This window comes from Erinaceus europaeus, chromosome 4, assembly GCF_950295315.1.
Source record: "Erinaceus europaeus chromosome 4, mEriEur2.1, whole genome shotgun sequence".
Taxonomy (NCBI): domain Eukaryota; kingdom Metazoa; phylum Chordata; class Mammalia; order Eulipotyphla; family Erinaceidae; genus Erinaceus; species Erinaceus europaeus.
Genome location: NC_080165.1, coordinates 70973357 through 70999702, shown reverse-complemented (window position 1 = coordinate 70999702; position 26346 = coordinate 70973357). Strand labels below are relative to the sequence as shown.

At 40.0% G+C, this 26346-nt stretch overlaps 1 protein-coding gene across 1 annotated transcript in view; it reads left to right on the top strand.

The window, feature by feature from the left end:
* The window catches only part of CLIC5 (chloride intracellular channel 5), a 145394-nt gene extending 121692 nt beyond the window's left edge, over nucleotides 1-23702 (top strand). The window contains exons 5-6 of the mRNA XM_007530787.3: nucleotides 10900-11084; nucleotides 19177-23702. Coding sequence (XP_007530849.1) covers nucleotides 10900-11084; nucleotides 19177-19344 — 353 coding nt within the window. The 3' untranslated portion in view covers nucleotides 19345-23702. The remainder of the gene's footprint in view (nucleotides 1-10899; nucleotides 11085-19176) is intronic.
* The last annotated feature ends 2644 nt before the right edge of the window (nucleotides 23703-26346 follow it).

Below are 26346 nucleotides of genomic sequence, written 5' to 3'. Positions count from 1 at the left end.
ACTCTCACTGAACTCACCTCTGAAGTTCCCTCAGTGCACCACTGTTAGGAAGTAGGCTGACTCTAGTGGGCCAGTGGTTACAGCAAAAGAGTCAGAATGGAAACACCAGCTGAATATGCAAGAGCAGGATCTGTATAAATCACCTTGGGTGACTTCCTCAAAACTGAAGAAAACATAGTATTTTTCATACAGACATTTTCTTGCAAGCTAGAGCTTATTAGCTTTTTTGAACAGGTCAGTCTAGCCATATTTAACATAGAACCATCTTTTGTCACATGTCAGGGCAGTTCTAAGCCTTCTGCAGGTGGTACTCACTGTAGCCCTACTAGGTATGCTGTGATATGGTCTGTTTTGCAGATGAGGAAACTGACACACAAGAGCAGCCAACTCATACTAATTTGTGGCAGAGTCAAGATCTCAGCCTAAGTAGATGGTCCCAGTGTCTGTTCTCTTTGTGTCTGTCTCCAGGGTTATTTCTGGGTTTCAGTGTCTGCACTACTAATCCACTGATCCTAACAACCATTTTTTTCCCTTTTGTTTTTTGTTTTTTGGATAGAACATTGAGAAATTAAGAAGGGAGGGAAAGATAGAGAGGGGAGATAGAAAGCTAGACATCTACAGACCTGCTTCACCACTTGTGCAGGTCGAGAGGTAGGGGCTCGAACCAGGATCCTTGTGCAGTTCCTTGGGCTTCCTACTATGTGCGCTTAACCTGGTACACCCACTGCCTCCTTCATCCATTCTCTTGACCTATGCACATCATATACAAAATACAAGCCATGATTTAATGCATGTAGTACTGAGGTTTTAAAGAAACATGGGTCATTTAGGAAACTGATCAAATCAGTTCATAAACTACCAGTGACTAATGAACAGCTCCTATGCATGTTTCCCTAAATATACTCAGCAGTCCCAGCTTTATCATTGGGGTCCTGCCTCAGCAATCTCTGAGCTGAGGACAAGAAGCAGGTAGCAGAAAGCCTGGCCCACAGTGGGTGTTGTCCATTCTTTCGTTATTAAACGAAAGAATGGACAACTGGAGGGAAGTGTATGGGACCATCACGGAACTACTAATACTAGTAATTAAATTTAGACTTGTAGTGCACAGTGGCAGTTTTTTTTTAATTTGTTAATGGCTCTTATAGAGAATATGTTACCATCTGAGGACGAAGCAAGAAAAATGTGGTTAAGTCACTTCAGTCTGAGAGTTTGGAGTGGTGGTAGTGGGAGTTGAGAAAGTCACTAGCCAGCTCTAAATGCTGGAACAGATGACTTAGAAAGTTTGAATCACTATTGACTGGTTCATTCCAAATGTTTGAACATCAGCACTAACCCTAATCTATGGCCTGATACTTAAAAAAAATAACCTCTTATAAAGTAACCATAAAAAACTCACAGTTTTCAGTCTGACTCAGTTGGCTACATAAACTACAACCAGCATTAATAGCTTCAGTCAGCATTTATGTCGTTCTTTCTATTAGCACACTGGGTTTTACAACCATTTATGAGTTTCTGGAAAACCTAATAGAAAACACACATAACGCATTGCCCTGAAAGTTGAACTAGAGTTTTCCCAAGAATAGGCCAGTAGGGGTCGCCACTGCCCCATCACTGAAGATTGGCTTTTGCTCATAATTGGAGAATACCTTCCCTCCTGCATTATAACCTCCCTGATGAGTTCCTGCAGTTTCCTTTTTGGCCAACTTCTTTCAGAGTCAGTCTGTCTGTCTCTGTCTGTCTCCTCATGTTGATAAATAAACATTTGGGGAGCTTACTTGATACAAACTATGTACACAAAAGAAAAGCTAAGCTTGAAGACCTCCTTGATAATTTTTCTCTTCAAATTCACTGTGGCTTTTTAGGAGACTGAAATATTCTTGGAATAAGGAATGGACTAGATTTATGAGATTTATTTATTTTAATGAGAGAGACCAGAGTACTGCTCAGCTCTGGCATGTGGTGACACCAAGGACAGAACCTGTAACCTTTGGAACCTCAAGTATGAAAGGCTGGTGTGCTACTTCTGTGATATCTTCCTGACCTGGAATCATCTGTAGTATCCATCTTTTTTTTTCAGACCTTAAAGAAAAACACTTAAGGAAGAAACTGTCCTAAGTTCTTTAATACGCTAGTGTTTAAAACATAATCTAAAGATTGTGTAAGACTTGTTTCTCCTAATTTCTTCTTTCTTGGTGGAAATAATACTTCTGAAAATAAGTATAAGTTAAATTTATAGAGCTGCATAAACATATTCACTCTTTACAATCACCTCTTGTTAGGGACTAGGGAGGAAACTGTACAGAGTATCTGTTTCTTCCCTGAGGAAAAAAAATTCCTGTATCCTTTTGAGTTTTATCAGAGAGTGTCCCACTGGTTCAGTGACTGTTCACCAAAGAAAACTCTGAGGGTAGTAACAGTGAGCTATATCCCACCCACCACATTGGTTAACACTTAAGTATTGTCTTAGGAGTAATGAATCACTTTATTGCCCTTTTACTGAAAAGAATCAATGGGGTTTGTCACTTAATTTGCCCTCCTTTTCAGAAAAGACTTAGATCTTTTCTAGAACCAACAAGTAATACCCATGAGCTACAGGCTTTTCTCAAGTCCTCCTGATGCTGCAGGAAGTTACAGTAGGGAATCTGTTGAAGTTTTCCTTCCATTTTGCTTTCTTATAAAACCACTGTTTGTCTTTCTAACTTTCCTGTTTTCACCAGTGCCTAGGAATGGAGGCCCAGAATTGCTTTCCATGTGTGAGCTTCTGGGTCTTCCACATCGCAACAGTCAATTTGACAATACCCTGCTTTCTAGTTGTGAAGTGAGGCCACGTCCCGCATTCTTGATCTGATGCCAGAGGTAGACATGGATCCTCTAATCTATCAGACCAAGAAAATCTGGGAAAGTCTGTTTACATAACCACTGTGCTATCTCCCTGCCCTAGACCAAGGAAATCTGACAGGACCATCAGACCTAAAAGAGAACATTGTCAAAAACAAAGAGATGACTACAGGTAGCTTGCAGCCCCTAATATGTTATGGTATACCAGAATGAACCCCATTTTCTGAGCCCTCCAGATTTCTTTGATCCAGGAAATTCTGGGATGTTCAAATAAGATTCACTTCAGACACCTGAATTTTGTCTTGAATTGATTTCTTGCTGTCTAATCTTTCGTTTAGTTTTCACCCCTCCCATCCTCTCACAAACTTGAGTTCTACAACCACAATATTAAAAGCTATCTTGGGGGGGGGGGACAGGTAGTGGTATACCTGCTTGAGTGTACATTACAATGTGTAAGGAAGGACCTGGGTTTGAGCCCCGATCCCCACCTGCAGGGTTGAAAGTTTTGCAAGTGGTGAAGCAGGGTTGCAGGTGCCTCTCTGTTTCTCTCCCTCTCTATCTCTCCCTTCTTTTTTGATTTCTGGATATCTTTATCCAATAAATAAAGATTAAAAAGAAACTTGGAAAAAAAATAAAAGCTATCTTGGGGAATAGACAGTAGTGCACTGATAGAATACACATATTACAGTGTGTAAGGACCTGAGTTCAAGTCCTAGGTCTCCATATACAAGGTAGCTTCACAAGTGGTGAAGCAGTACTGCTGGTGTCTCTCTCTATTTCTATCCCCTCTTTTCCTCTCAGTTTCTCTGTTTCTACCCAAAAAAAACAAGTAAATAAATAAATCTCCAATAATATGTGATGGCCAGAGAAATCTTCAGTGTGGTCTTCTTAACCCATACTTGCATTTCTAAAAAGAGATTTATTACATGTATGGGGGGGGGGGTCAGGTGGGAGACAAGCCACAGCAGCATTCTGGTACACATGGTACTTGATATAAAACCAAAAGTCTAAGGCATGAGAGATCAGTGCTCTGGGGCCAGGGTGTGGTGCATCTGGTGAAGTGTTTACATCACAGTGTGCGAGGACCCAGGGTCAAGTCCCTGGTCCCCATCTGCTGGGGGGGGGGGAGTAAGCTTTACAAGTGGTAAAGCAGGGATATAGGTGTCTCTGTATCTCTTCACCACTATCTCTCCCTCCCCTCTCAATTTCACTTGTTTCTAAAGAAACAAATATATATGAAAAACCAGTGCTCTACAAGTTGAGCTATCTCTCTGCTGTGTTGCATTTATTTGCACCCTTTAGTTATGTTGGCATAACATCAGACAAGAAAAAGTAAGAAAGTTTTCCTAAATACCTCACTTTTCACTGGGATGTTTTTCACTATTACAGTATGTGACAGCATTGACTTTGAGTGCAATAGTTAGTGTTCATCATCAAGAAATGATGTAAAAGAATCCTAGGCATCACTGGTGAGAAGTAGACCTTCTATTCACCAGTGATGCCTTTGAGACCCAATCAACGTCTCTGTGAGTACCAAGAATTCTAGTAAGAATCAAGTCATTAGTAGAAGAACATAAATATGTTCTCAGATATTCTGGAAAATCAGGCCTGAGTAGTGACAGCCATAATCTTGTTATAAGAATAAGGGTGCAACGTGAAAGGCAGATTGTAAACAAGATAGATGCCCTCCACCTTCAAAAAGCAGTGGGGCAATCCTGGGCCCCTCAACACAGCCATGCAGAGTAGACAAACTTTTTTAAGTGTTGTAATCTTGCAGACCTGTTTCAAGTTCTTGGTTTAGTACCTAATTTATGTAATAGGCTAATATTTTGAATTAATCTTCTTTGCCTTTTTGAGTACATACTATGTCTTAGACATCCATTGGCTCATGAGGCATGGACATTTTTTTTCTTCCATAGAAGGGATTCTACAGGAAAAAATAAAATCAACTCAGTATTCAACTTTTAAGACTCAAAATAACATTTCCTAGAAGACAGCAATCTCACAGCAAATTATCAACTATAAAGATTTTCTCAGGGAGTCGGGAAGTAGCACAGCAGGTTAAGCCCACATGGCAGAAAGTGCATGGGCAGGCATCTCGATCCTGGTTTGAGCCCCGCCTCCACACATATAGGGGATTTGCTTCACAGGCAGTGAAGCAGATCTTCAGGTGTCTATCTTTCTCTCCCCCCTCTGTCTTCCCCTCCTCTCTCGATTTCTCTCTGTCCTAGCTGACAACAACAAAAGCAATAACAACAACGACGATAAACAGCAAGGGCAACAAAAGGGAAAAAATAAAGTTTTTTTAAAAAAGATTTTTTCAATTTTAGCACATCAAGAATCCTGGAAGTATTTTAGCACATCAAGAATCCTGGAAGTATTCAAATAGGTCTCAACTCACAAAGCAGCTTGACGGCCTTTGGTGGGTAGGCTATTTATCAAAGAATGATGAAAAGGGGGACGAGGTGATAGTACCCTGGTAGAACACACACAAACACATGACCATGTGTAAGGACCTGGGTTCAAGCCTTAGTCCTCTCTAGCCAGGGAAAGCTTCATGACCAGTGAAGCAATGTTGCAAGTGTCTTTCTTTTTCCTCCCTTTCCATATTCTCTTCCCTTTCAACTTCTATCTGTATCAAAAAAAAAAAAAAAAACAGAAGAAGGAGGAGGAGGAGGAGGAGGAGGAGGAGGAGGAAAGAAGGAAGGAAAGAAAGGAAGAAAAAAGAAACAAAAAGAAATGAAAAGAAAAGAAGAAGAAAGTGTGTGTGTAGGTGGAAAGCTAGGGGGTATGTCAGCAGTAGTGGTGGATTCACAGTGCATGCATGAAACCCTAGTGCTTTCATTATATCTATGGAAGTATTAATTAAATCATTACATCAGAGTAGGTTATAATCTAGATTGGATTAAATTAAAGTTACTGCTTTCCCGTTACTCAGTGCTTGGGAGTTTGTAAGACAGGCCAGAACAATGACAAATAATGAATAACTTCACTGTACATCCCCTCAGTAGTCTCAATAGCTTGCACATGATTTTATCTCTTGGATAAGTCTAAGACTTGATTTCATTATCTGTTAAGTGCAGATAAATAATCTGTTAAATGCAGCTAGTTCCCATCTCAGTAGCTTCATAGTATATTGAAATGATAGGGGTCATAAACATCTTGGGTCCACTTGTTAAATCTAGTAAGTATATTTCTTGCTGGTGCTGGGGAATCAGAGCCAACAGAAAAACACAGCCAGGCAGAAGTGCTCGTCCTGGGACCAGCCTCAAGAACAGCCATGACCTTTCCTGTTGAGATTTGCATGACTCCAGTGAGGTTTCAGATGGTGGTCAGAGGCTGGATCCCTGGTTCACGTGCCAGAGAAAATCCACACATAATAAAATGAGATCACAGCCATCATATCCCACAGAGCTTCCTTTAAAAGACCACCTTTGACCTCTGGGCCATCATAAGTGAGGTTTGAGCCCCAAGGGAGTCTGCATGGCTGAGCAGCCCCTTTCTGCACAAAGCATGTTAGCAAGCCCAGCTGAGCCGTGATTGCAAGAGCTTGCTGCAGGCTGAACTAGAGTCTTGGCTCCCCGATCCACACTCAGTCTCTATGCCCTGGTAAAAGTATCTTATTTTCTTAGCTCAAATTGCCATTTCCAAGTCATTATTTCTCTACGATGAGAAAACAATATTGGGTCTTATGTAATATCAACCTCAATGAATCTGGAAGTGATCATGGAATGGGTGGTTTTCTTTTTCCTCTTTAAGAAAAAAAGAGAAAAATAAATTTGAGATTGTTTGCATATGGTTGAGAATATTTATGAACTATTCCCCTTGTTTCCTCATCACATATTTTACCCGGCACATTTGTGTGTGGTACAGAATAAATCTTTATGGGAAGGGTGGGTGGAGAGGAGAAGAAAGCAGTTAAAGAACTGAGTATTCATCATCTGCCTGAGTCATTTATGATGCTGGGTTTTGGAGTCCCCTGTCTTTAGGTTTGCTGTTGTCTGAAAGTAATCCTGTTTTGAGACTCAAAGGAAGTCTCTTGTTAGGATAATTTCAAACACCAGCACTGAAGAAATTAAGATTTTGTTAGTCTGGTTTATTTCACACTCCCACATTCTTAGCAGAACAGAAAGTTCAACACCAATAGTTTCATGATGTGGGGGCCATCAATCAAAAGAGATAATTAAATTTTGTGGATACCAGACTAAGCAAGGATCAGAGAAATGAGCTGGTAGGTAGGAAGGAAAAGAACTGACAAAAAATGTATTGGTGCTGGCATTTGCTATTTGATAACATTGTAGTAATATGTAATGTCAACCTCCGTGTGCATTAGCATACAGGGATTTTACATCTATCGGGCTGTTGGAAAAGTCATGATGCATTTCTGCATAGAAAAACATGTCATGACTTTTCCAGTAACTCAGTGTTTTCCTCTGGCCATTCTTTATAACACAGTTTGTCACTGAGAAGGATCCCAAGAAAATGAAGGGAAAAGAGAGTGGCTATACACTAAATCTCTAAGATAGGGGTCAGGCAGTGGCTCACCTAGCAGAGTGTATACCCTACCATGCGTGAGGAACCATGTTCAAGGCCCTGGTCCCTACCTGCAGGGGGAAAACTTGACCAGTGGTGAAGCAGGGCTCCAAGTATTTCCTCTTTTCTGTCTCTCTCTCTCATAACTCCCTTTCTGTCATTCTCTGTTACTAATCCTCTATCAAGAAATGTAATCTCTAAGAGAAACAACTGATTGTTTTCCATAGGGTTAGAATGCCAAGTTGTATCTTCTTGGGATTTCTCATTGCTTACTTTACCTTGAATTTTTAAAGGAATTTTCTGATCAAGGGAACTTATTGGTGAGAAATAGAGAACAGGATAACTGTCACTTTTTTTTAGCATAATAACAATAGCTATCATTAGTTGATGACCTATAATGGACCAGGTATTGTATCAGACATTTTCCTAGCATTATCTGATTCTATTCTCATAATAGCCTTATGAGGATGTAGGATTTTTAGCTTAGTGATTGAGATGAGAAAATGGAAGCAGACTGATACTGAAGATCTTGCCTATGGTGACATCTACTAAGTGCAAGGATAAGCAATATTTCCAAGATTTGTTGGGTCTATGGCTGATACAATGAATAGAAGCAATTTTTTTAAATTTCTTTATTGGGCAATTAATGTTGTACATTCTACAGTGAATACAATAGTTTGTAAATGTATAACATTTCCCAGTTTTCCATATAACAATACAACCCCTACTAGGTCCTCTGTCATCCTTTTTGGACCTGTATCTCCACCACCACCACCACCACCACCACCACCACCACCCACAGAGTCTTTTACTTTGGTGCAATACGCCAGCTCCAGTTCAGGTTCTACTTGTGTCTTCTCTTCTGATCTTGGAAGAAATTTTTAAAACCAGGTTCAAGGCCTTGGAAGGGGCCCATGCAATTAAAGGGACCTTGAAGGTTAAACCTTAGCAGCATTTCAATAAATCCACCCTGGTCAGGGTTAAATTTTAAATACAGAATTAGGTACATCGTCCATGGTTCTTTTCCTGCCTCCTCATCTCTACTTCTTTCTACTATGGTTATCACCAACTCTGATTTTGACATTGCTGATCAAAAATATACCAACCCAAGTGATGAAATTGATATATGGAGGGCATCTGTAGGACATACTACCAAAAATGTCAAATATTATGCCATGGTTGTGGCATAAGCATCAACCATATATGCTCATTGTCAAATATTATATTTTTATATGAAGAAACCACTAGAAGCATAGTTGAAATTATCCAGAAAAGTCTGTTTTCACAAGGTGCTTCATGTACTGTTCTAGGGGTCTTCATCAGATTTTATGATAGTTTCCAAGCTGTGTTATCGGGGCATAGACTTATGTAGTCTCTGAGGGGGGCATTTGGAATTAAAACCTGCAAATGTTAGCATCAATTTGTCTCTTTCCCTTGGATATTATCAGTTGGTCAAATGTCAATGGGTACTCTTAACTGGTTTCTCCTTTCTTAATTATAATCAAATTTTGTCACACTCTTCATAGCTGAGAGGGATAAAAGGGATTTAAGGAAGCAAACAAACCCAAGATAAATGACAAGTGCTTCAATAGGGGATTGTAGGGAGTATAATAGGTATTGTTAAGTACCCACCCTCTGCTATTGCTCTTTAATAGGCTTGCTGTCCCATCCCAGTCTAGACAATCGCTAAGGGAAATACAAGCATTTTTTTTCCCAGGCCTGCTCACTCTATTCTCCCAAACTGGAAACACAAAGCAGATGATGAAGTACAAGTTCAAGTGCCACACCATGGAAGAGAAGGAAGTATTGAGAAACTATATTCGACCTCCAGCATATTTTCAAACATTTCAGTAAACATTCAATTGATTTATCTTGGGATGGTGTTGTTTCAATATCTCAGTCAAAAGACTATAAAAAGGACAAATGAGACTCATATGGGGAGCAGTTAACATGAGGCATATTTGACAAAATTTGAACAAGAAAACTGTCTTCTGAGTTCTTTTTTCCAGGGGCCCCACTCCCTTTTGATCTGCTGGAATTAACATAAGGTCTAATGCCCATTATCTCAGTTTATGTTCTAAAAGAGTCTGGGAAAACAGCCACTGAGGATGAAACAGGAACAGAGGCCAAGGACCCAGCCAGGCATCTCCTTACCTCTGAGCATGGGTGGAAGATTTTTATGTTAGTTATCTCTGACTACTATGGACTATGAGATTCTGGGTGACAGTGAATGATAGTAATTTGCAGTAACTGATCTTTTAAGTAATTTGTCCTATTTTTCTGTCTCAATAAATTATTTGACAATAACTGGGGCAAGACTGGAAAAACCTTTGGCCATGTTTTCTTCACTTAACTTCACGTTCTTTTACCAATCAGTATGCATAACAAGTTTTCATACAGTTGTGCTAGAACACTTCTGGGTGTGCCCACTGCTGGTGGACTGCTGGGTGTACTGGCCCTTTTATTTTGGGCAACTCTAAATTTTGGAAGAAAATTTTGTAGATTGAATTCAAATTCACCTCCCTCATACTCACTGGCTCTCTGGGGACAGCAACAAATAGGGTCCTTTCACTTTCTTATGCCATGTCCTTCAGGAAGCCATGCCCTTCCATTTTATTTTATTTTATTTTATTTTTCATGTTATTTTATTTTTTATGTGTTATAACTGGAGCACTGCTCAGTTCTGGCTTAGAGAGTTACCAGAGATTGAACCTGGATACTCAGAGCCTCAGGCACGAAAGTTGTTTTTCATAACCATGATGCTATCTCTCCAGATGACCTTCCTCTTCTCAGGTTGGTTTGGTCATAGGTAATGCTTCCACAAAAGCAGGTACCCTAGAATCACTATACCTATTTAAAATTCTTTCTTTCTGCAAATTATTATGTAGACCACTAGTCCCCCAATACGATAATTAAAAAGCACTTTGGAAAATTTCAGGCAGGCATAGCTATATCTTGCATGTGAAATTTATGAAAATAAATTGTTGTGACCAGAAGGTAGAACTTGGTGGACTGTGTTTTTCAAAGATGACCATTAACAGTATCTCTTATCCTACTAGTCTTACTACAATGCCAACTCAATTCTATCTAAAAAAAAAATAGGCAAAATATAGACAACTAAAAGCATAAAAGTTGAACATGACTATTGTATCTGCTGAGGATCTGCATTTATAAACTTTTTATGTGTACCTTAATTATATTTCTGGTTGTTTTTTTTCCAAGAAAAGATTGACTAGTGTGTATTGTTTCATTACGCTTTGCTTTTTCAGGCCATTTAGTACACTGGTGCTGCATCTTGTTTGTAGCTGACTGGTATCTTGAAGTGTGTGTGTGTGTGTGTGTGTGTGTGTGTGTGTGTGTGTGTGTGTGTGTGTGTGTGTGTGTGTGTGTGTGTGTGTGTGTGTTTGGAGGGCAGGGGTGGAGTGACAATATGACAAAAAAGGATAAACTGTTTAGTCTGAAATCCAGTGGTTGTATTCAGTGGTAAGAAAATTAACTAAAGACATTTCTTTTACTATTTTCTGCTAGCCCTGGAGAGAGGCCTGACCAAGGTGCTGAAGAAACTCGATGACTACCTGAACACCCCCCTGCCAGAGGAGATTGATGCCAGCACTCAAGGGGATGAAGACAAGGGGTCCCGGCGCAAGTTTCTAGATGGGGATGAATTGACCTTAGCTGACTGCAATCTTTTGCCTAAGCTCCATGTGGTCAAGGTAAAAAAGCTCTACTCACAGATCCTGTTTCATCTTAGGCTCAGGTTACTTAAGACTTACCCAATGACAGAGACTCAGGGCTCTGAAGTCACTTGAAAAGGGACTCAAAGTCAGAGACTCCAATATATGTTGATTGCATAACCTCTCACAGCTCTGGTTTCATCTGTAAAATAGATACATATTTCTTACTTTTGGGATTGCTGAGTGAGTAAATACAGCATGGAAGTGCCTGGAAAATTGTGTGTGTGTGTGTGTGTGTGTGTGTGTGTGTGTGTGTGTGCTCGCGCGCGCGCGTATGTGTTAGTTGCTATTATACCCTATATGTGATTACTATAATCACAACTCTAAAAATTTCTTCCTTTCTCATTCTCATAGGTTTTCATTGGCCACACAACCACATCTCAATTAGATATTCCTTCTTATGCACATATGTTGTTTTTTGTGCACAGACCCACTTTGCCTTCCTTCTGGAAACTTCTAAGGGCAGGCAGGTGGACATCTTCTCTCCCATCTTTCTCCTGTTCAAGAACTGGAGTCAGCTTGAGGCCATTTCTTATTATTGTTACACATCTTGAACAACTTAGACCTGCACAGTATGATCCTTTTTCTCTATTAATTCTTGGGTCCCAGGCCAAAAAGATAACTCACTGGGAGGCTGGGTGGTGGTGCACCTGACTGAGCACCCATGCTACAATGCACAAGAATTCAGGTTCAAACCCCCAGTCCCCACCTGCAGAGGGAAAAGCTTTGTAAGTAGTGAAGCAGTGTTGCAGGTGTCTCTCTGTCTTTCTCCCTCTCTATCACCCCTCCCTTCTATATTTCTGGTTGTCTCTATCCAATAAATAATTTTTTTAATGAAGACATACTATTTAAAAAAATGATAACTCACTGGGTAGGGCACATGCTTTACTATGCGTAAAGCCCACGTTTGAGCCAAGCACCAGTAAGGGGTACAATGATATAGAACAAAGTTCTGGTGCTGTGGTCTTCCTCTCCTTCTTATATCTGAATGACAAGGCAGCTAGGGATAGGGACTAGTGAAATCATCTATGTGTGGCTCTGGCTCCACCAAAAAAAAAAAAAAAACAACCAACCAAACAAACAAACAAAAACTTAGAATCTTGCAGTTGGAAAGAAGGGAATTCCAAGATAATTTAAAACTGAACCACACAAAACTGTGTTTGTGACAGGCATCTTTAAAAAATATACTTATGTATTTCCTTGATGAGTGAATAAGTGAGAGAGAGCCTACTCTGTGCACTCTGGAATATTTGATAGGAGGGATAAAACCTGGATCCTCATCCATGTAAGAAATTTGTTCTACCCACTTACCTGTCTCTGTGACTGCACATTTCTGATGATGAAGAGCAGTCTGCTCTGTCGAGTGAGCCTGCCTGATACTTTGGACAGCGCTGAGTAGAAAACACCCTTCCTTATATTGAACTCCAACAGGCGTCCCTGCTTCCCTTTGTTTTTTTGAGCAACATAAAACAGGACTACTCTCTTTCATCTGATTTCAAGACAGTAGTTATATCAAATTTCTCTACACCTATACTTCTTTTCATATCCTCTCCTAACACTCATCAGCCCAGGGACATATACAACAGGATCCTACAACTATATTGTCCTCTAATTTAAAAATTACTTATTTATGGGAGCTGGGCAGTAGCGCAGTGGGTTAAACGTACATGGCACAAAGCGCAAGGACTGGCATAAGGATCTTGGTTCAAGCCCCAGGCTCCCCACCTGCAGAGGGGTCACTTCACTGGCAGTGAAGCAGGTCTGCAGGTGTCTATCTTTCTCTCCTCTTCTCTGTCTTCCCCTCATCTCTCCATTTCTCTCTGTCCTATCCAACAATGACGACATTAAGAACAACAACAATAACAACAACAAGGCCAACAAAAGGGAATAAATAAATGAAAATTTTAAAAAATTATTTATTTAATTTGATAGGATAGAGAGAAATTGAGAGGGGAAATGGGCATAGTGTTGAAGAGAGAATAAGAAAGACATTATCAACATTGATTGTGACACTCCCCCCTCCCCCCCCCAACACACACACAGATAGGGACTAGGGGCATGAAGCTGGGTTCTTGTGCATGTTAATGTGTGTACTCAACCGAGTGCACCATTACCCAGCTTCTGTTGTTCTCAGTTTTATATGTGCTTTTATCTCGTTGGCTCAGGTAATAAACAACCTCTGTGAAGAGGTGGTCTTCTCCATATATGGTGGCCCTTTAGTAGCCCTCATCAATCACATGATCACCTAGCTTTTTGCCTTTATGATGCCCACTTTCTTTCTAGCCTCCACTGAGAAGAACCAAAGTCAGCCATTAGCTAATTGCCTGCCTAAATTTTTAAGCTGGAGACCTAGGTTAGAAATGTAAGCTTCCCTATAACTAGAGCACACACCAGCTTGAGTTGAAGGTGAGTAACACACCACTGTGTGCACTGGTGTTCCAGTGGGTCTTGGTCAGAATTATAGATTGGGAAGGAATCACATATACCAATGCTGCTGAGCTAGGTAAATGCAATCTATACATTTGAAGACATTTTGAGTTTGAAAATAAGCCAATATTGCCTTGTAAATATAGCCAAACTATATGTTTCAAAATATTATTTACTGATTCATGCCCTACCCACCGCCAAGCATTTCTTATTCTCTTATGGGGAACAACAAGAGACGCCATTTAGAATGGCATGGTATGTAACAATATGGACTGGAAAGAGTACCTCACCAATATAGAAGTCAAGAGATCTAGATTCTGGTCCTCAAACTTGCCACCTGAGCAATGTGAGTTGGGAAAGGTCATTTAATATTTTCAGAATTCACTCTTGCTCATGCCTGAAAGAAGTGAAGGCAGTATTTCTCATTTATCTTTTCTCTCTTCCTTCCCTACTCCATTCTCCCCTTTCACACAAACATGTATTGACAACCCACTCAAAAATCACTTAAGTAGAGTAAACAAATACTTCTCTCAGGTCCTGTGCTTTGTCCTGTGATTTTTCTAGTTTCAACTAGCCCTAAACGATGAAGCTACACCCCTTTCTTTGGATGAAGTTCAGTGACTTATTGACTCAGAGAAGCTGGAGATGAGAGGGAGGATGGCCCAAGAAGGGACAAAGAGTAAGCCTTGCCTCCTGTCTCCTTGGATTTCTGCTGATCCTGTTTATCAGATCCCAGAGACCTGGCAAACCTCTGAAGTGCAGAAAGAAGGAAGGTGCAGCCAAGTCCCACCTCCAGTTTGGCTTCTGACACCAAAATTTAATCTGGGTTCTGGGGGCTGTTTTCATATGAAAGAACAAATTAGAACATCAGCATGGAAGTTCCTGCTTCATGTACACTCTCCTGCTCATCCTTGCTGTCTCTTTCTCTTGCCTGGCTCACTTTCAAATTCATCTCCATTTATAGAAGCTGAGTTGCTTTTGCTGGGAACTCTCAGAGAGCCTGATCTGAACTTTTACTGTCTAGTTGTCTTCTAATAATCACCTTCCCACCTAAAGTCAATATGTGAGGAAACAGTCAATTCCTCCACCAAGGCTCAGTGTTCCCTGATTCTGGACAGAAGGGCATTGGGGAAAGGTTTTTCTGCTGCTACCACTGGAACCCTCACCTGGCACAGTGACCCATACAAACTGTCAAGTAAATAGGAAAAGAGAGATGAATACACACACACACACACACACACACACACACACACTTATAAATTATACTTCTGCTGTTTTAAAGTTCATTCTATAACCTTTATAAACTTGAAAATAAATTCTATGTGAAGATATTTGAAGCTACTTTACCTTATTTATTGAAAATTGTAAGAAGCTTCAAAAATATTTATTTCTGGGGCCAGATTATGGCACAGTGGATTAAGTGCACATGGCACAAAGCACAAGGACCTGCATAAGGATCCCCGTTCCAGTTCTTGGCTCCTCACCTGCCAGGGGGGTTGCTTTACAGGTGGTAAAGCAGGTCTGCAGGAGTCTATCTTTCTTTCCCTCTTTCTGTCTTCCCCTTCTTTCTCAATTTCTCTCTGTCCTATCCAACAACAACAGCAATGACAAAAACAGTGATAACAACAACAAAATGAAAAAAAAAAACAAAAAGGCCTCCAGAAGCACTGGATTCATAGTGCAGGCACCAAGCCCCAGAAATAACACTGGAGGTGAAATTAATTAAAAAAGAAAAATATTTGTTTACTAATAGAGATAGACAGAAATGGAGAGGGAGACAGAGGGGAGGAGAGAGGGAGAAAAAGAAACATATAGAACTGTTCCACTGTTCATGAAGTTCTCCCTTTGCAGGGACTTGAACCTGGGTCCTTATGTATGGTAACATTTATGATACTGCATACAGCATTTCCAGGGGACACTCTCTCACACACACACACACACACACACACACACACACACACACACACACACACACACACGTATCTTCTTTCTTTTGTGGTCATTGTCTTGGACTTAGATTGATCCTTTCTCGTCTACTCTGACAAATTCCAGCTACGTGCAAAGGTGGATCCTCTAGTTTTATATATATTTACGCCTTAGCCAAAATGGCCTCTTCTCAGAGGCTCTTTTTTGTAATTTTATTATCTTTATTTATTTATTGGACAGAGACAGTCAGAAATCAAGAGGGGAAGAGAAGATAAAGAGGAAAAGGGGCAGAGAGACCCCTGCAGCACTGCTTCACTACTCACAAAGCTTTCCCCCTGCAGGTTGGGACCAGAGGCTCAAACCTGGGTCCTTGTGCATTGTAACATGTGCTCTCAATCAGGTGCACCACTAGCCCCTCTCCCCACCTTTTAAACTTTTTATTTGTAATTAGTAGTGGTTTGCAAGATTGTAAGACTAAAGTATATAGTTCTTTCTCAGAAGTTCTTATGCAAACCCAAGGCACTCTTTGCTGAATGGAGGGATACCTAGGAAAACTTGTGATAGGTTTTGACCACCTACATTTGTTCCTAGAATATGATCTGTGGGAGAGCTCTAACTCCATGATCTCTGTTTATTAGCCACACCTAAGCTAGAAGGAACATTATGGTGACCATAGCAAACCAACAGAATTTAATATAAAGCATTATTAGGTGCTGAAAACCTAGGAAGGCGAAATATATCAGAGCTGCAATATATAGCAGAAAGCAGCTCCCACAGGGCCTGAAAGACAGTTCATGTGGGTAATATACCTATTTTATTATGTGTGTGACCTAGGTTCAAGCATGATCCTTAAAGCACTGGAGGAAATTTCAGTGCTGTGGTATATTTTCCCTCTCTCCCCTGTCTCTCTATCTCTATCTCTATCTCTATCTCTATCTCTATCTCTATCTATCTCTATCCCTATTTCTATCTGAAGTGATGAAGCCCTTGCTACAAAAACAAAAAGAAGACAACACCCCATAGGACAAGATAGTAAAGGGAAAGAGGTTGTAATTATTGAAACTGAAAAACTTAGATAACGGATCCTGACAAAAACTTAACCTTCTACCATCTGGAAATTGGTGGTTGTAAGGCAGTAAGATGGAAAGCAAGATGAAATGTTTAATGAGCAGGAACCATAAAGTGGAACTTTAGGATGGAAGGAAGCTAAGAAGTCTATGTTAGGTATGTTCCTAGGAGCCCAGGTCTTTAGAAATCTTTGCTTGAAATTGATAGCTAAGATGGGGTTAGACTAGACATATTGTCTGGGAAGATGCTGTCAAAGTTGAGACTAGAACCAGGGTGGAGAGTTGCTTGCAAACTTGAAGACAACATATAAATGCAATTAACTGCTTACCACACCCATCAAACCTAGGATCCATATCTATTTATATTTAGCACTGGAGCCTGTACAATGCTGAGTCACTGTCAATCTGAGCTTTCAGTCCATGATCACAGCTGGGAACATTCTAGGCTTCATTCACTTCAAAACTAGTCTTCCTCAAGTGGTAGAGTAGGATGACCCAACCTCCCTTGAAGAATGGGTCAGCAGTAAACTACCATTGCTAGTTCATAGTTCAGAGTATGGTACTGAAGAAGCCCACAAAAAGCCTTATGACGATGCTTCAAATGGATGTGACCAGCAATGATTGAGAGAAGGATCTGTTATAGGTTTAGGAGCGTATTATCTATGGCGAAATCTAAAGACCCCAGGTGGGGGTGACCTGACAGTGGCCTAAAAGTCCACGCATGGTTAAATGATCCATTCTCTTGACCTTATACAGTTTTTGTAGTCCCTTATTTGTCTAACAAGCTTAAACTTTCTCCCAGCTGTTAAAGGGTTGAATGTTATTTGTTGACTCCAAACTGGTATTAGGTTTATGAAATCTGGAAGAGGCATACTTTCCTTCTCATTCCTCCTGCCTTGCAGTATCTCTGTGGTGTTTTCTCTTGGCAGAGCCTAATGGAACTGGGTGACAAAATAGAGATGTAATCTTCTCGGTCTCAATCCAGACATTACAGAGAAATAAATAAAATTGTAGATTTAGTGGCCGGGAAGGTGGTTCAGCAGTGGATCCTATGTTGTGCATGCTTGGGTCCCCTGGGTTTCATTCCAGGTACTACTAGTCTTTGTCACTTTCACCTTCTCTTTCTCTCTCACACATATACAATAAAAATGGAAGGAAAAGGATGGTTTGGTGAAAGTCAGCACTAGCTGAATAGTTAGCACTTGAGGATTCTGAGTAGAATAAGCTCCATTACCATCTATACAGTGTTAAGTAGCAAAGTCAGAGACAGCTGTGGGTTAGAAAGCAAAGATTACTCACTAGGTATTGGTTAAACTAATTAATTTATTGTGTAACATTGTGTGATTCATATAGTCATGGCTTCAGTTTGCTAATTATTAAGAATCTTTAACATATACAACTAAGTGGTCTGAATGCATCTAGTACTAATTGCACCTTGTCTTGACCCTATGATGAATGAGGATGGTGAAAAGGAAATACAACTGCTTATTAAATCATTACTTATTTACCCAGACTTCATTTTACATAGGAATGTAAAATTTATAAAGTGGGAATATCATACATTCTTTCCTAAGGATTTATTCAGATTTAAGGGTTTAAAAATCAGTGCCTAAATTAGAGCACCTAGCAATTAGATTGTTGCTATTTTCTCAACTCTTGTCAAAAGCAGGATTGAGAGTATCCAGGGGTACAGAAATGAAGCAATTGTGGTTTCTGTCCTTATATTCTCATAGTTATGGAAGAGAACAAGGACACTAAAATAGTAACTATGATTCAGAATAGAAGACTGCTGAGTGTTGTAATAGATAAAGAGAATGCAGTGAGGAAGTATATCCTTCCTGGGAATGCAGTTGAAACTGAGAGACTGAGACTTTCGTATAGTAGGTCATTGTTGCCCCTCAGTTAGTGCAGTTGTTTGGGGAGCCTGCACATTAATGACAATAAAAAGAAGGTGAAAGTCTAGAGTGAGGGGCTTGAGAGGGAGGCTTTGAGTGGCAGGATCATGTGGCTTGTTATCTGAGGTCCTCTATAAAAAGAAATCAAGAGAAAGAGTCAGAGCTTTATGAGAAAGTCTAATCTCTGCTTCACACGACCTGGCTGCCAAGGGAAAAAAGAAAAACATCTATAATTTCTAGTGCCAATAAATTGCTATCTATGCTACTAGTCATCATATCTCCTTATTCTTCAAGTACATTTACATTTTACTCCATCATCTACATGACTTTTCCAAGTCACTAGATTTTCTCCTGCATGATCCCTTTTAATCCCCCTCCAATATGCCATCATATGTATGTATTATTTACCTATGCATGTTTTGTTGGACATTTATCTGTGACCCAATTTTTGGTGTTCCACATAGTCCTCTGATCACATGTATATAGTCAAATCCTTGTATACACCCACTGTGATTTCCTAAAGAAGAATTCCTAGGAACAAGTCTGGGTCAGAGGGTAAATTTTATATTTACTTAAGGGAATGCGACACACAAAGAAGGCAACACTGCCATCTTGCATTACAGAGTTTGCTGACAATCCGTTGTGACTCACGGAAGATTTTCTTGCAGGCACACAATCTGAGTCATGTTAAGAGCGCTTTCCCAAAGATTTGCTTTATGCATTCATGTCAATTCCATCATGCCCTTTCTGTTGTAGATTGTGGCCAAAAAATACCGCAACTACGATTTCCCCGCTGAGATGACAGGCCTGTGGAGGTACCTCAAGAATGCCTATACCCGGGATGAGTTCACAAACACCTGCGCTGCCGACAAAGAGATTGAATTAGCCTACGCAGATGTAGCCAAGCGCCTCAGTCGATCCTGAGCACAGCCATCTCACCCTATTGCTGCTACAGGACTAAGCTTTCCCTAAAGGACTCTGGCTTCACAGACTTTTCTCCCATGTTGCTTCAGGAAACATTTTTTTTAATTGGGCTACATCTTGCAGGCATCATCACATCTTGTTGGCATCATTGGAAATTCAGCCTGCTGTCTTCTGCTAAATTCAATGTCATCTCTGTCCGGTCACTCAGGATTCTAGTAGCAGAAATGATGGGCACAGTAAAGCTCTCAGCTTTCAGGCCCAATCCAGGTTCAGCATATTTGGGGTCAGTGTTAGAGAAATCATCACTGTCCCTTCTGCCAACATCAAACTCTCTACATAAGCAACTTGCAACATCCTACCTTCTTCCATCTGCCTCTGTCAGCAACTCCAAAGCCAAGGTCAGATGCCATCTGACTTCATATTGGGAAGACATCCACTGCTGTGTTACCTGAGATGGAGTGGAATGAGGAGCACAAAGCTGGCTTTGGATTTAAGCACCTGGTAAACAGTGTGCTTAAGTGGCTTTCTACTCTCGGACACTCCTGCCCTTAGTCACTGAAGCCCAAATTGGAAAAACACTTCAGACAGTTTCCATTTACTGTAGAGATGTAAATATTGAGAAGGTATCATGCAGCTAACCTTGGCTTTTATGCTGCTCAGGCCTTTCCAGGAAAGAAAATTGCAACTTCAAACTGGGTAACTGGGAAAAGCAGGGGTAAGGAAGCAGTGTTGATGCCAAAAGGCCCACAGGGGTCTACTAGCCATGGGGGTTGCTTGGTTAGGGGTAGTTTATTTCATCAGTGATTACATGCCATGTCAGGGTTTGGCTGTGTTTATCCAGGAGTGAACTGTGTTCTTTGGGAAAATTGTTGGGAGGTGGAGGGATGGGTAAAGATCAAACAGTTTTTATGAGCCTTGAAGTTCCCTGGGAGTCTTTTAGACAGGTCTTGCTCATGATCCAGCTGAGCAGAAGCCCGAAACCTGGCCAACAATGACTTTTCAATCTCTTTACATCAGTTTTGGAGGCAGGACTGCCAGCGGGGTGCTCTCAGGTAGCCATTCTTGTTTGATTCAACTCCAGCCTCTCATGGATAAGAATACATTTTTAGAAGAGAAACAATTGTGAAATTATCTTAGGAGTGAAGTCCATGGCATCATATGGTCTGAACTTAAAGGAAAATATATAACCAGCTGGGTGAATTTTACTACCATTGACTCAATAGACAGATGAAAAAAGAAAAAAAAAATAAAGCAGGGAGACTAGCTCACATTTCACTCCTGAGTCACTATAATTCTTTGTGTTGCATTTCCTTAAAGCCTGCCTGTGTTTGAGCATAGACATCTCTTTAGAATCTATGAGAATTGAAGTAATCAACTGCCTATCCCAGGGCATATACCCTTGAGAAAAGTCACCCATCACTGGCCCATGCCTTCAACAATCCTCTCTTATGCGCTGCTTGCTAGGATAGGGTGAGTCTCACAAGGGTTGGGAAGTCCCAGGACTTGCTTTATTTCTCAAGTGAGGGTCCTTTCCATAGAAACATCAACAACTGTTAACCCCAAATTTAACCCTGGACCTACCTGCCTCCAGGGATCTCTGAAGAAGAAAAGTGATCCATTGCTCAGAACACAGAGTGGGAAAGCAGGAGGTCTACTTAGCCCATTGAAGAGAATTAGATTTCTTAGGGAGGCCTTGTATAAGCTTGTGAGCTTAGACAAAGCAGAATGAATTGACTCATTCCCACCTCTCTAGGAACCTCTCCACAGGCTCCTTGGAAAGTTTGTCCCCAGAGGTACTTACAAAGGACAAGTGGTGAGTTCTTTTCTTTTTTTTTTTTACTATAGGGAAAAGCCCCAAACTGGTCTCCTGGGAAGTGGAGGCTTGAGTGGTCCCCAAAAGCCTTTTATTTAGTGTAAAATCATACTGACCCCCATAGTCTTCCCCTAATTCTAGCAGTACAAGCAACATGACCTAAAAGAGGCTGCTTTCCAGAGAGACCCTTCGGGACACTATTCTGGAAGCAAGTCTGTTAGCAGTGCTAGGTGTGACAGAGAAAATAAGCAAACTACACCCCACCCCTGCTGCCGCCCCCCAAAATTGCCCTAATGGCAAAAATTTTTGTCCCGATTTGATTTTTTCAGCAATTGACAAATCCTTAAAAAGTCTGTAGATACAAAGAAGTTAAAACCAAATCATACTGTTGCTTCTTCTCTGTGTTAGTTTTACCTTCGTAACAACAATAAAGCATGGGGTGTGAGAGGAAGGGCAGTTAGCTGATCAACTATAATCATTTAAAAGAGGGTGAGAGTTATAGAAAGAAAGTAGGGCTAGACACTTTATTGAGGATTGTATTTTTTTCCATTGTAGCAGTAGGTTATCATATAGTGCAAGCAGCTATTGACCGAGAGCTTTAATATCTTGTGACCAGATCTATCAGATGATTTTTAAATAATCATAATAATGTTTCCTCCTAATTACTTCTTTTTTTTTTTTTTTCTCTAGGCCCTTCATGCTCTCTTGGGTTTGTTTGGCCACAGTCTTGGCATATACAAAGCAAATCATTTCCCAGAGACAGTGTGGTGAGATCCTTAGGATTTCCTAAGTATCAAGCCAGAAAGTACTAAAGGTTTGTAGCTTGCCCCCACACTCCAGAGCTTTATGTTTTAAAGACCTAAGGTAATTTCTTTCCTTTGGTCTTAAATATCAGTAATCTTGAATAGCTATTAATACAGTAGAAAGCACTTGGGTGTCACAGAAAGGAGATTCATTTGGGTTGAGATTCTTTTTTCTTCTAGATTTCTTTCTTTTGACCTTCACTGTGTTTTATGGGGCACACAGTGTGAGGAAAAGACAGAAACAAATATCGAACCAGGATGGCTACATACAATTTACTCACCCACTCAGTATTGTCTGCCTCTCAGGATGGTCAGAAATGTAGTTCTATGCACTGGGATTATACTTGAAAAGTGAAGAAACACTCCATCCATTTGTTTGGTTGTACAATCTCAGACTCATTGCAGCTTCCCAGGAAATGGTTCTGTTCTAATCCCCTAAGTTCACCTAAAGTGTTTGTGGTGATTTAATTTTTTTTTTTTTTTTAAATCAGGAAAAGCCTATGAGTGAGGTTTCTTGGGCTACATTTTCTAGCATTTGTCAAATGAAACAACAAGTTCTTCCCAATGGCTACTCCACAGATGAGTCCAAGAGTTGTTGCAAAATAGATCACACCTGCAATATAACTTGAAGATGTACTAGTCCCAGGGGTGATTAAGACTGGACTAATAGAATCAAAGACACTGGGTCAGGAAGGTGAAAGTCTATCAACGAAGGGTTTTCCTTCCTGAGAAAATAAACTATGTCTAAAATGAAATAGCTCTAGAGGCAGCAAGTGACCAGTAGGCACCTCTGTGTTCACCCCTGTTCTTACAGAGCAGGAGCCATTTCAACTGGTTAGTCAGTCAAGATGCTGGTGCCTCCCTTCTTGGAAAGATGAACTTTAAAATATGTTTAAAACTAAGTTCAATGAATCCTAAGGGATCACTTCCTTGCTTTTTTGTCGAGAAGTCAACAGAAACTTAAGCACTAGAGAAAGAAGAATCCTGGCTCTGACATCAGAACAGATATGATTACATCATTGGCTTATGGCCATTTTTTTTTTGTACACATCCATTGCTCCTTAATACTCAGATCAAATAAGCCATGCCTTTCTCATGAATGCGGATGCCTCTCCTTTTGTAAATATTCTTCTCCCAGTTTGGTACACTTTCATCTCAGAATTAGTTATGATTCAAAGTGTAAATAATTTTACTTAAAAATTGATTGGATATTCCTCTCTCCAATGAAAATTAAAGATTGTTTTATTATGAAGTTGAGCTAATGTCTGTTGCTATAAAAGCATCATATTATTATTTTTTTTGCAAAACATAATTTTAAGGATCCAATTATCTAAAGCATTTTATGTTGAGAGATTTTGCAATATGGACTATGCATCCATTTAAAATATAAAATATAATATACTCAGCTGATAATTTGACATTTTCTTTTTCTTACTACTTAGCTGTCCCATTTTGTAAAATGGGGATGAATTAACTACTCTAGCAAAAGACGTCTAACTTTGATAAAACAAACATTTCATTTTACAAAGATGCACCAAATGACGGTTACTTAATTTTCTCATGACCTTTAACTGTGTTCATAATACAACAGAACTTGCTTTCAAGCCTTAATAAATGTAGAATGCCTCTTAACAAAAATATTGCTGAGTTTGTCTTCATGGATCTGAACCAGTTATAAACCTGTTTTCCAGTCTTGATTGGTATTGACTGATTCAAATAAAGTTGGTTTACTTTCAAATATTACAAAAGTGGTCATAATATTTCTTATTTGAGGTATGGATTTTCTATGTTGTTTTAAATGATAAGTATAGGATACTCTTTTTTCCAGATAAATATTATCTTACTTTCTAGAATAAAACATTTTCATTATTCTTAGAAACAAAAAACAAATAAAAATGAAAGAATAAAAGTAAAAAAGCACATGATTCAGCCATCCAAAAACCAATTTTTTATTTTAGTAATGAATGCTAAAAATTCTATCATAGTATATGGGTTAGAGGTGAAGATATAAACTGATATTCTTCTATGATTCCTTTTTCAATTTCCTATTTGTATTGTTCTGCTGGAGTAAGCAAACAATGAAAGTCTAGGTGTGACTTCAGGAAAACTCAAATGTATTGGACTGCCTGTATCCAAAGTTATGTCTTGGCCCTGGTTGGAAAGTTCCATCTTTAGCACCATATCACTGACTCTAGGTTGTGGTCCCCAAATTCCTCATTGAGTTTTACATAAAACAATATAACACAGAATAATGACCTCTATGAGTGTTTACATTGCTAAATTATGCAAAGGTCTTGGCTGTTCCAAGGTGTCCACTGATCTCCATTGTCTGTCAGAACAACTTGGCATTATGGGATGAAACAGGGAACTCAGGAAATCAGTCTTCATGGGTAAGTTCAGAGGAGGTATAGCAGATTTTGTTGATGGACCTCTCTCTTTAATTTTTTTATTATATTAATTAATTTATTTATTTATTGGAGACAGCTAGAAATTGAGAAGAAGGGGGAGATGGAGAAGGAGAGAGACAGAGAGACATCTGCAGCACTACTTCATCACTTGTGAAGCTTTCCCCCTACAAGTTGGGACTAGGAGCTGAACCCAGGTCCTTATACACTGTAACATGTACACAACCAGGTGCACCAGCACCCAGCCCTGATGGATCTTTCTCTATCCCAACCATTCCCATAAAGGGACCAGGCAGTTGAGTGCATACATAACTACTTATCTTTCTCTTGAGAGAGCTCCACCTGTGAACTGGGTCAACAATCTACCTGTGATTCTCCATATTCCATATATACTCTTGCCTGGCGCCCCTCCCACTTACTCCCAAACACACTCTTTCATCACTCTGAGATGACTCAGGTGAAAATGGACGAGAGACTAGATTCAAAGGTGAGTCATGAGTGGTTTGAGCCCAGATGGCTATTTTTTTTTAACTTTTAAAAAATATTTATTTATTCCCTTTTGTTGCCCTTGTTGTTTTATTGTTGTAGTTACTATTATTTTTGTTATTGATCTAGTCGTTGTTGGATAGGTCAGAGAGAAATGGAGAGAGGAGGGGAAGACAGAGAGGGAGAGAGAAATAAACACCTGCAGACCTGCTTCACTGGCTGTGAAGTGACTCCCCTGCAGGTAGGGAGCTGGGGGCTCCTGATGGCCATTATTAATTTCAGAGTAGAGTTTTAATTAAGCAAGTTCCACTCAGAATTGTGAAGGGAGAATTGTTTAGTAATTTCTGAGAAAGTGCTCCTTGTTCTTAGGAAATGTAAATCTGGACGTGAGTTTGAGATTTGGGCGTTCTGCTACTCTTTTGAAACACATTTCAAAATGGTGTGAGAATGGAGACATCCAGGGTTTTTGATGGGGTTACTGGGTGCTGGAAAATTGTGCAGATGCAGTCACGTCTGCCATGTTGTGCCCTCGGGGCACTGTCAATTCCCCTCCATAGTTGGAGTGCTTTGGTTACTCCTCCTCCTTCCCATTCTCACGAGAGTTATTATCCTACTTTGGAGTGCTATGGTTACTCCTCCCCCTTCCCATTCCCGCGAGAGTTATTCCCATAAAAGCCTCTCTTGCCCACCTTTCACTTAAGTGATTAGACGCAGGGAAGGTTGCTGTGCGAGGCGGCCATTTTTGCTACCTACACGTGGCCCAAGCTGCTTCTCTCTCACCCAACTCTGAGGTACCAGCGCAAATAAAGGATTGAGTTCCCTTTTTGCTCTAAACCTCCTTTTTCTGTGTCCTGCCGCCGCAAGTGACAACTGGGCTGCTGCTGAATTGACAAACTCTGAAGCAGTTTCTGACACTATAGTTCTAGAATGTTCTGTAATACATCCCAGATTGTTTGGGGATGGTTTTTCTGTTCCCTTTTTTTTTTTAAATTTATAAATTTTTTTTTTTAATTTATAAAAAGGAAACATTAACCCCGTAAGTGATATAGTAGCTCAGCCTGTTATTATTACTGACTTCAGTCTTCACATTTTCATGTTGTTAAGATATGTAGTATCACATTTCCAGTGTTTGGATGGAAAGGGTTGTCAAGGGCTGGAAACATGGGAAACTTTATCTGTGTCTGTGCTGTGATGAAACCAAGAGCCATGCAAGTAGCACCGATAGTTCCTGACACAGGACTGAGTTTTGCTCCAGAGAATTTTCCAGATTGTGATCTTGGAAAGGATAGTATCTCATGCTCAAAGATGTTGTGAGTGTCCTTTTTATTTTTATCATAGCTAAATATAGTTACTTAACTTGTTGCTAACATCCCCAGAAATGCTAGTATACTTTGCTTGAGGAAAAAATAATGGGATATGAAACTGGAGAGGTAGGGAAGTAGATTACAATAGACTAGATTCTTCATTATCTTTGTTTTTCACTTTATAATAGATT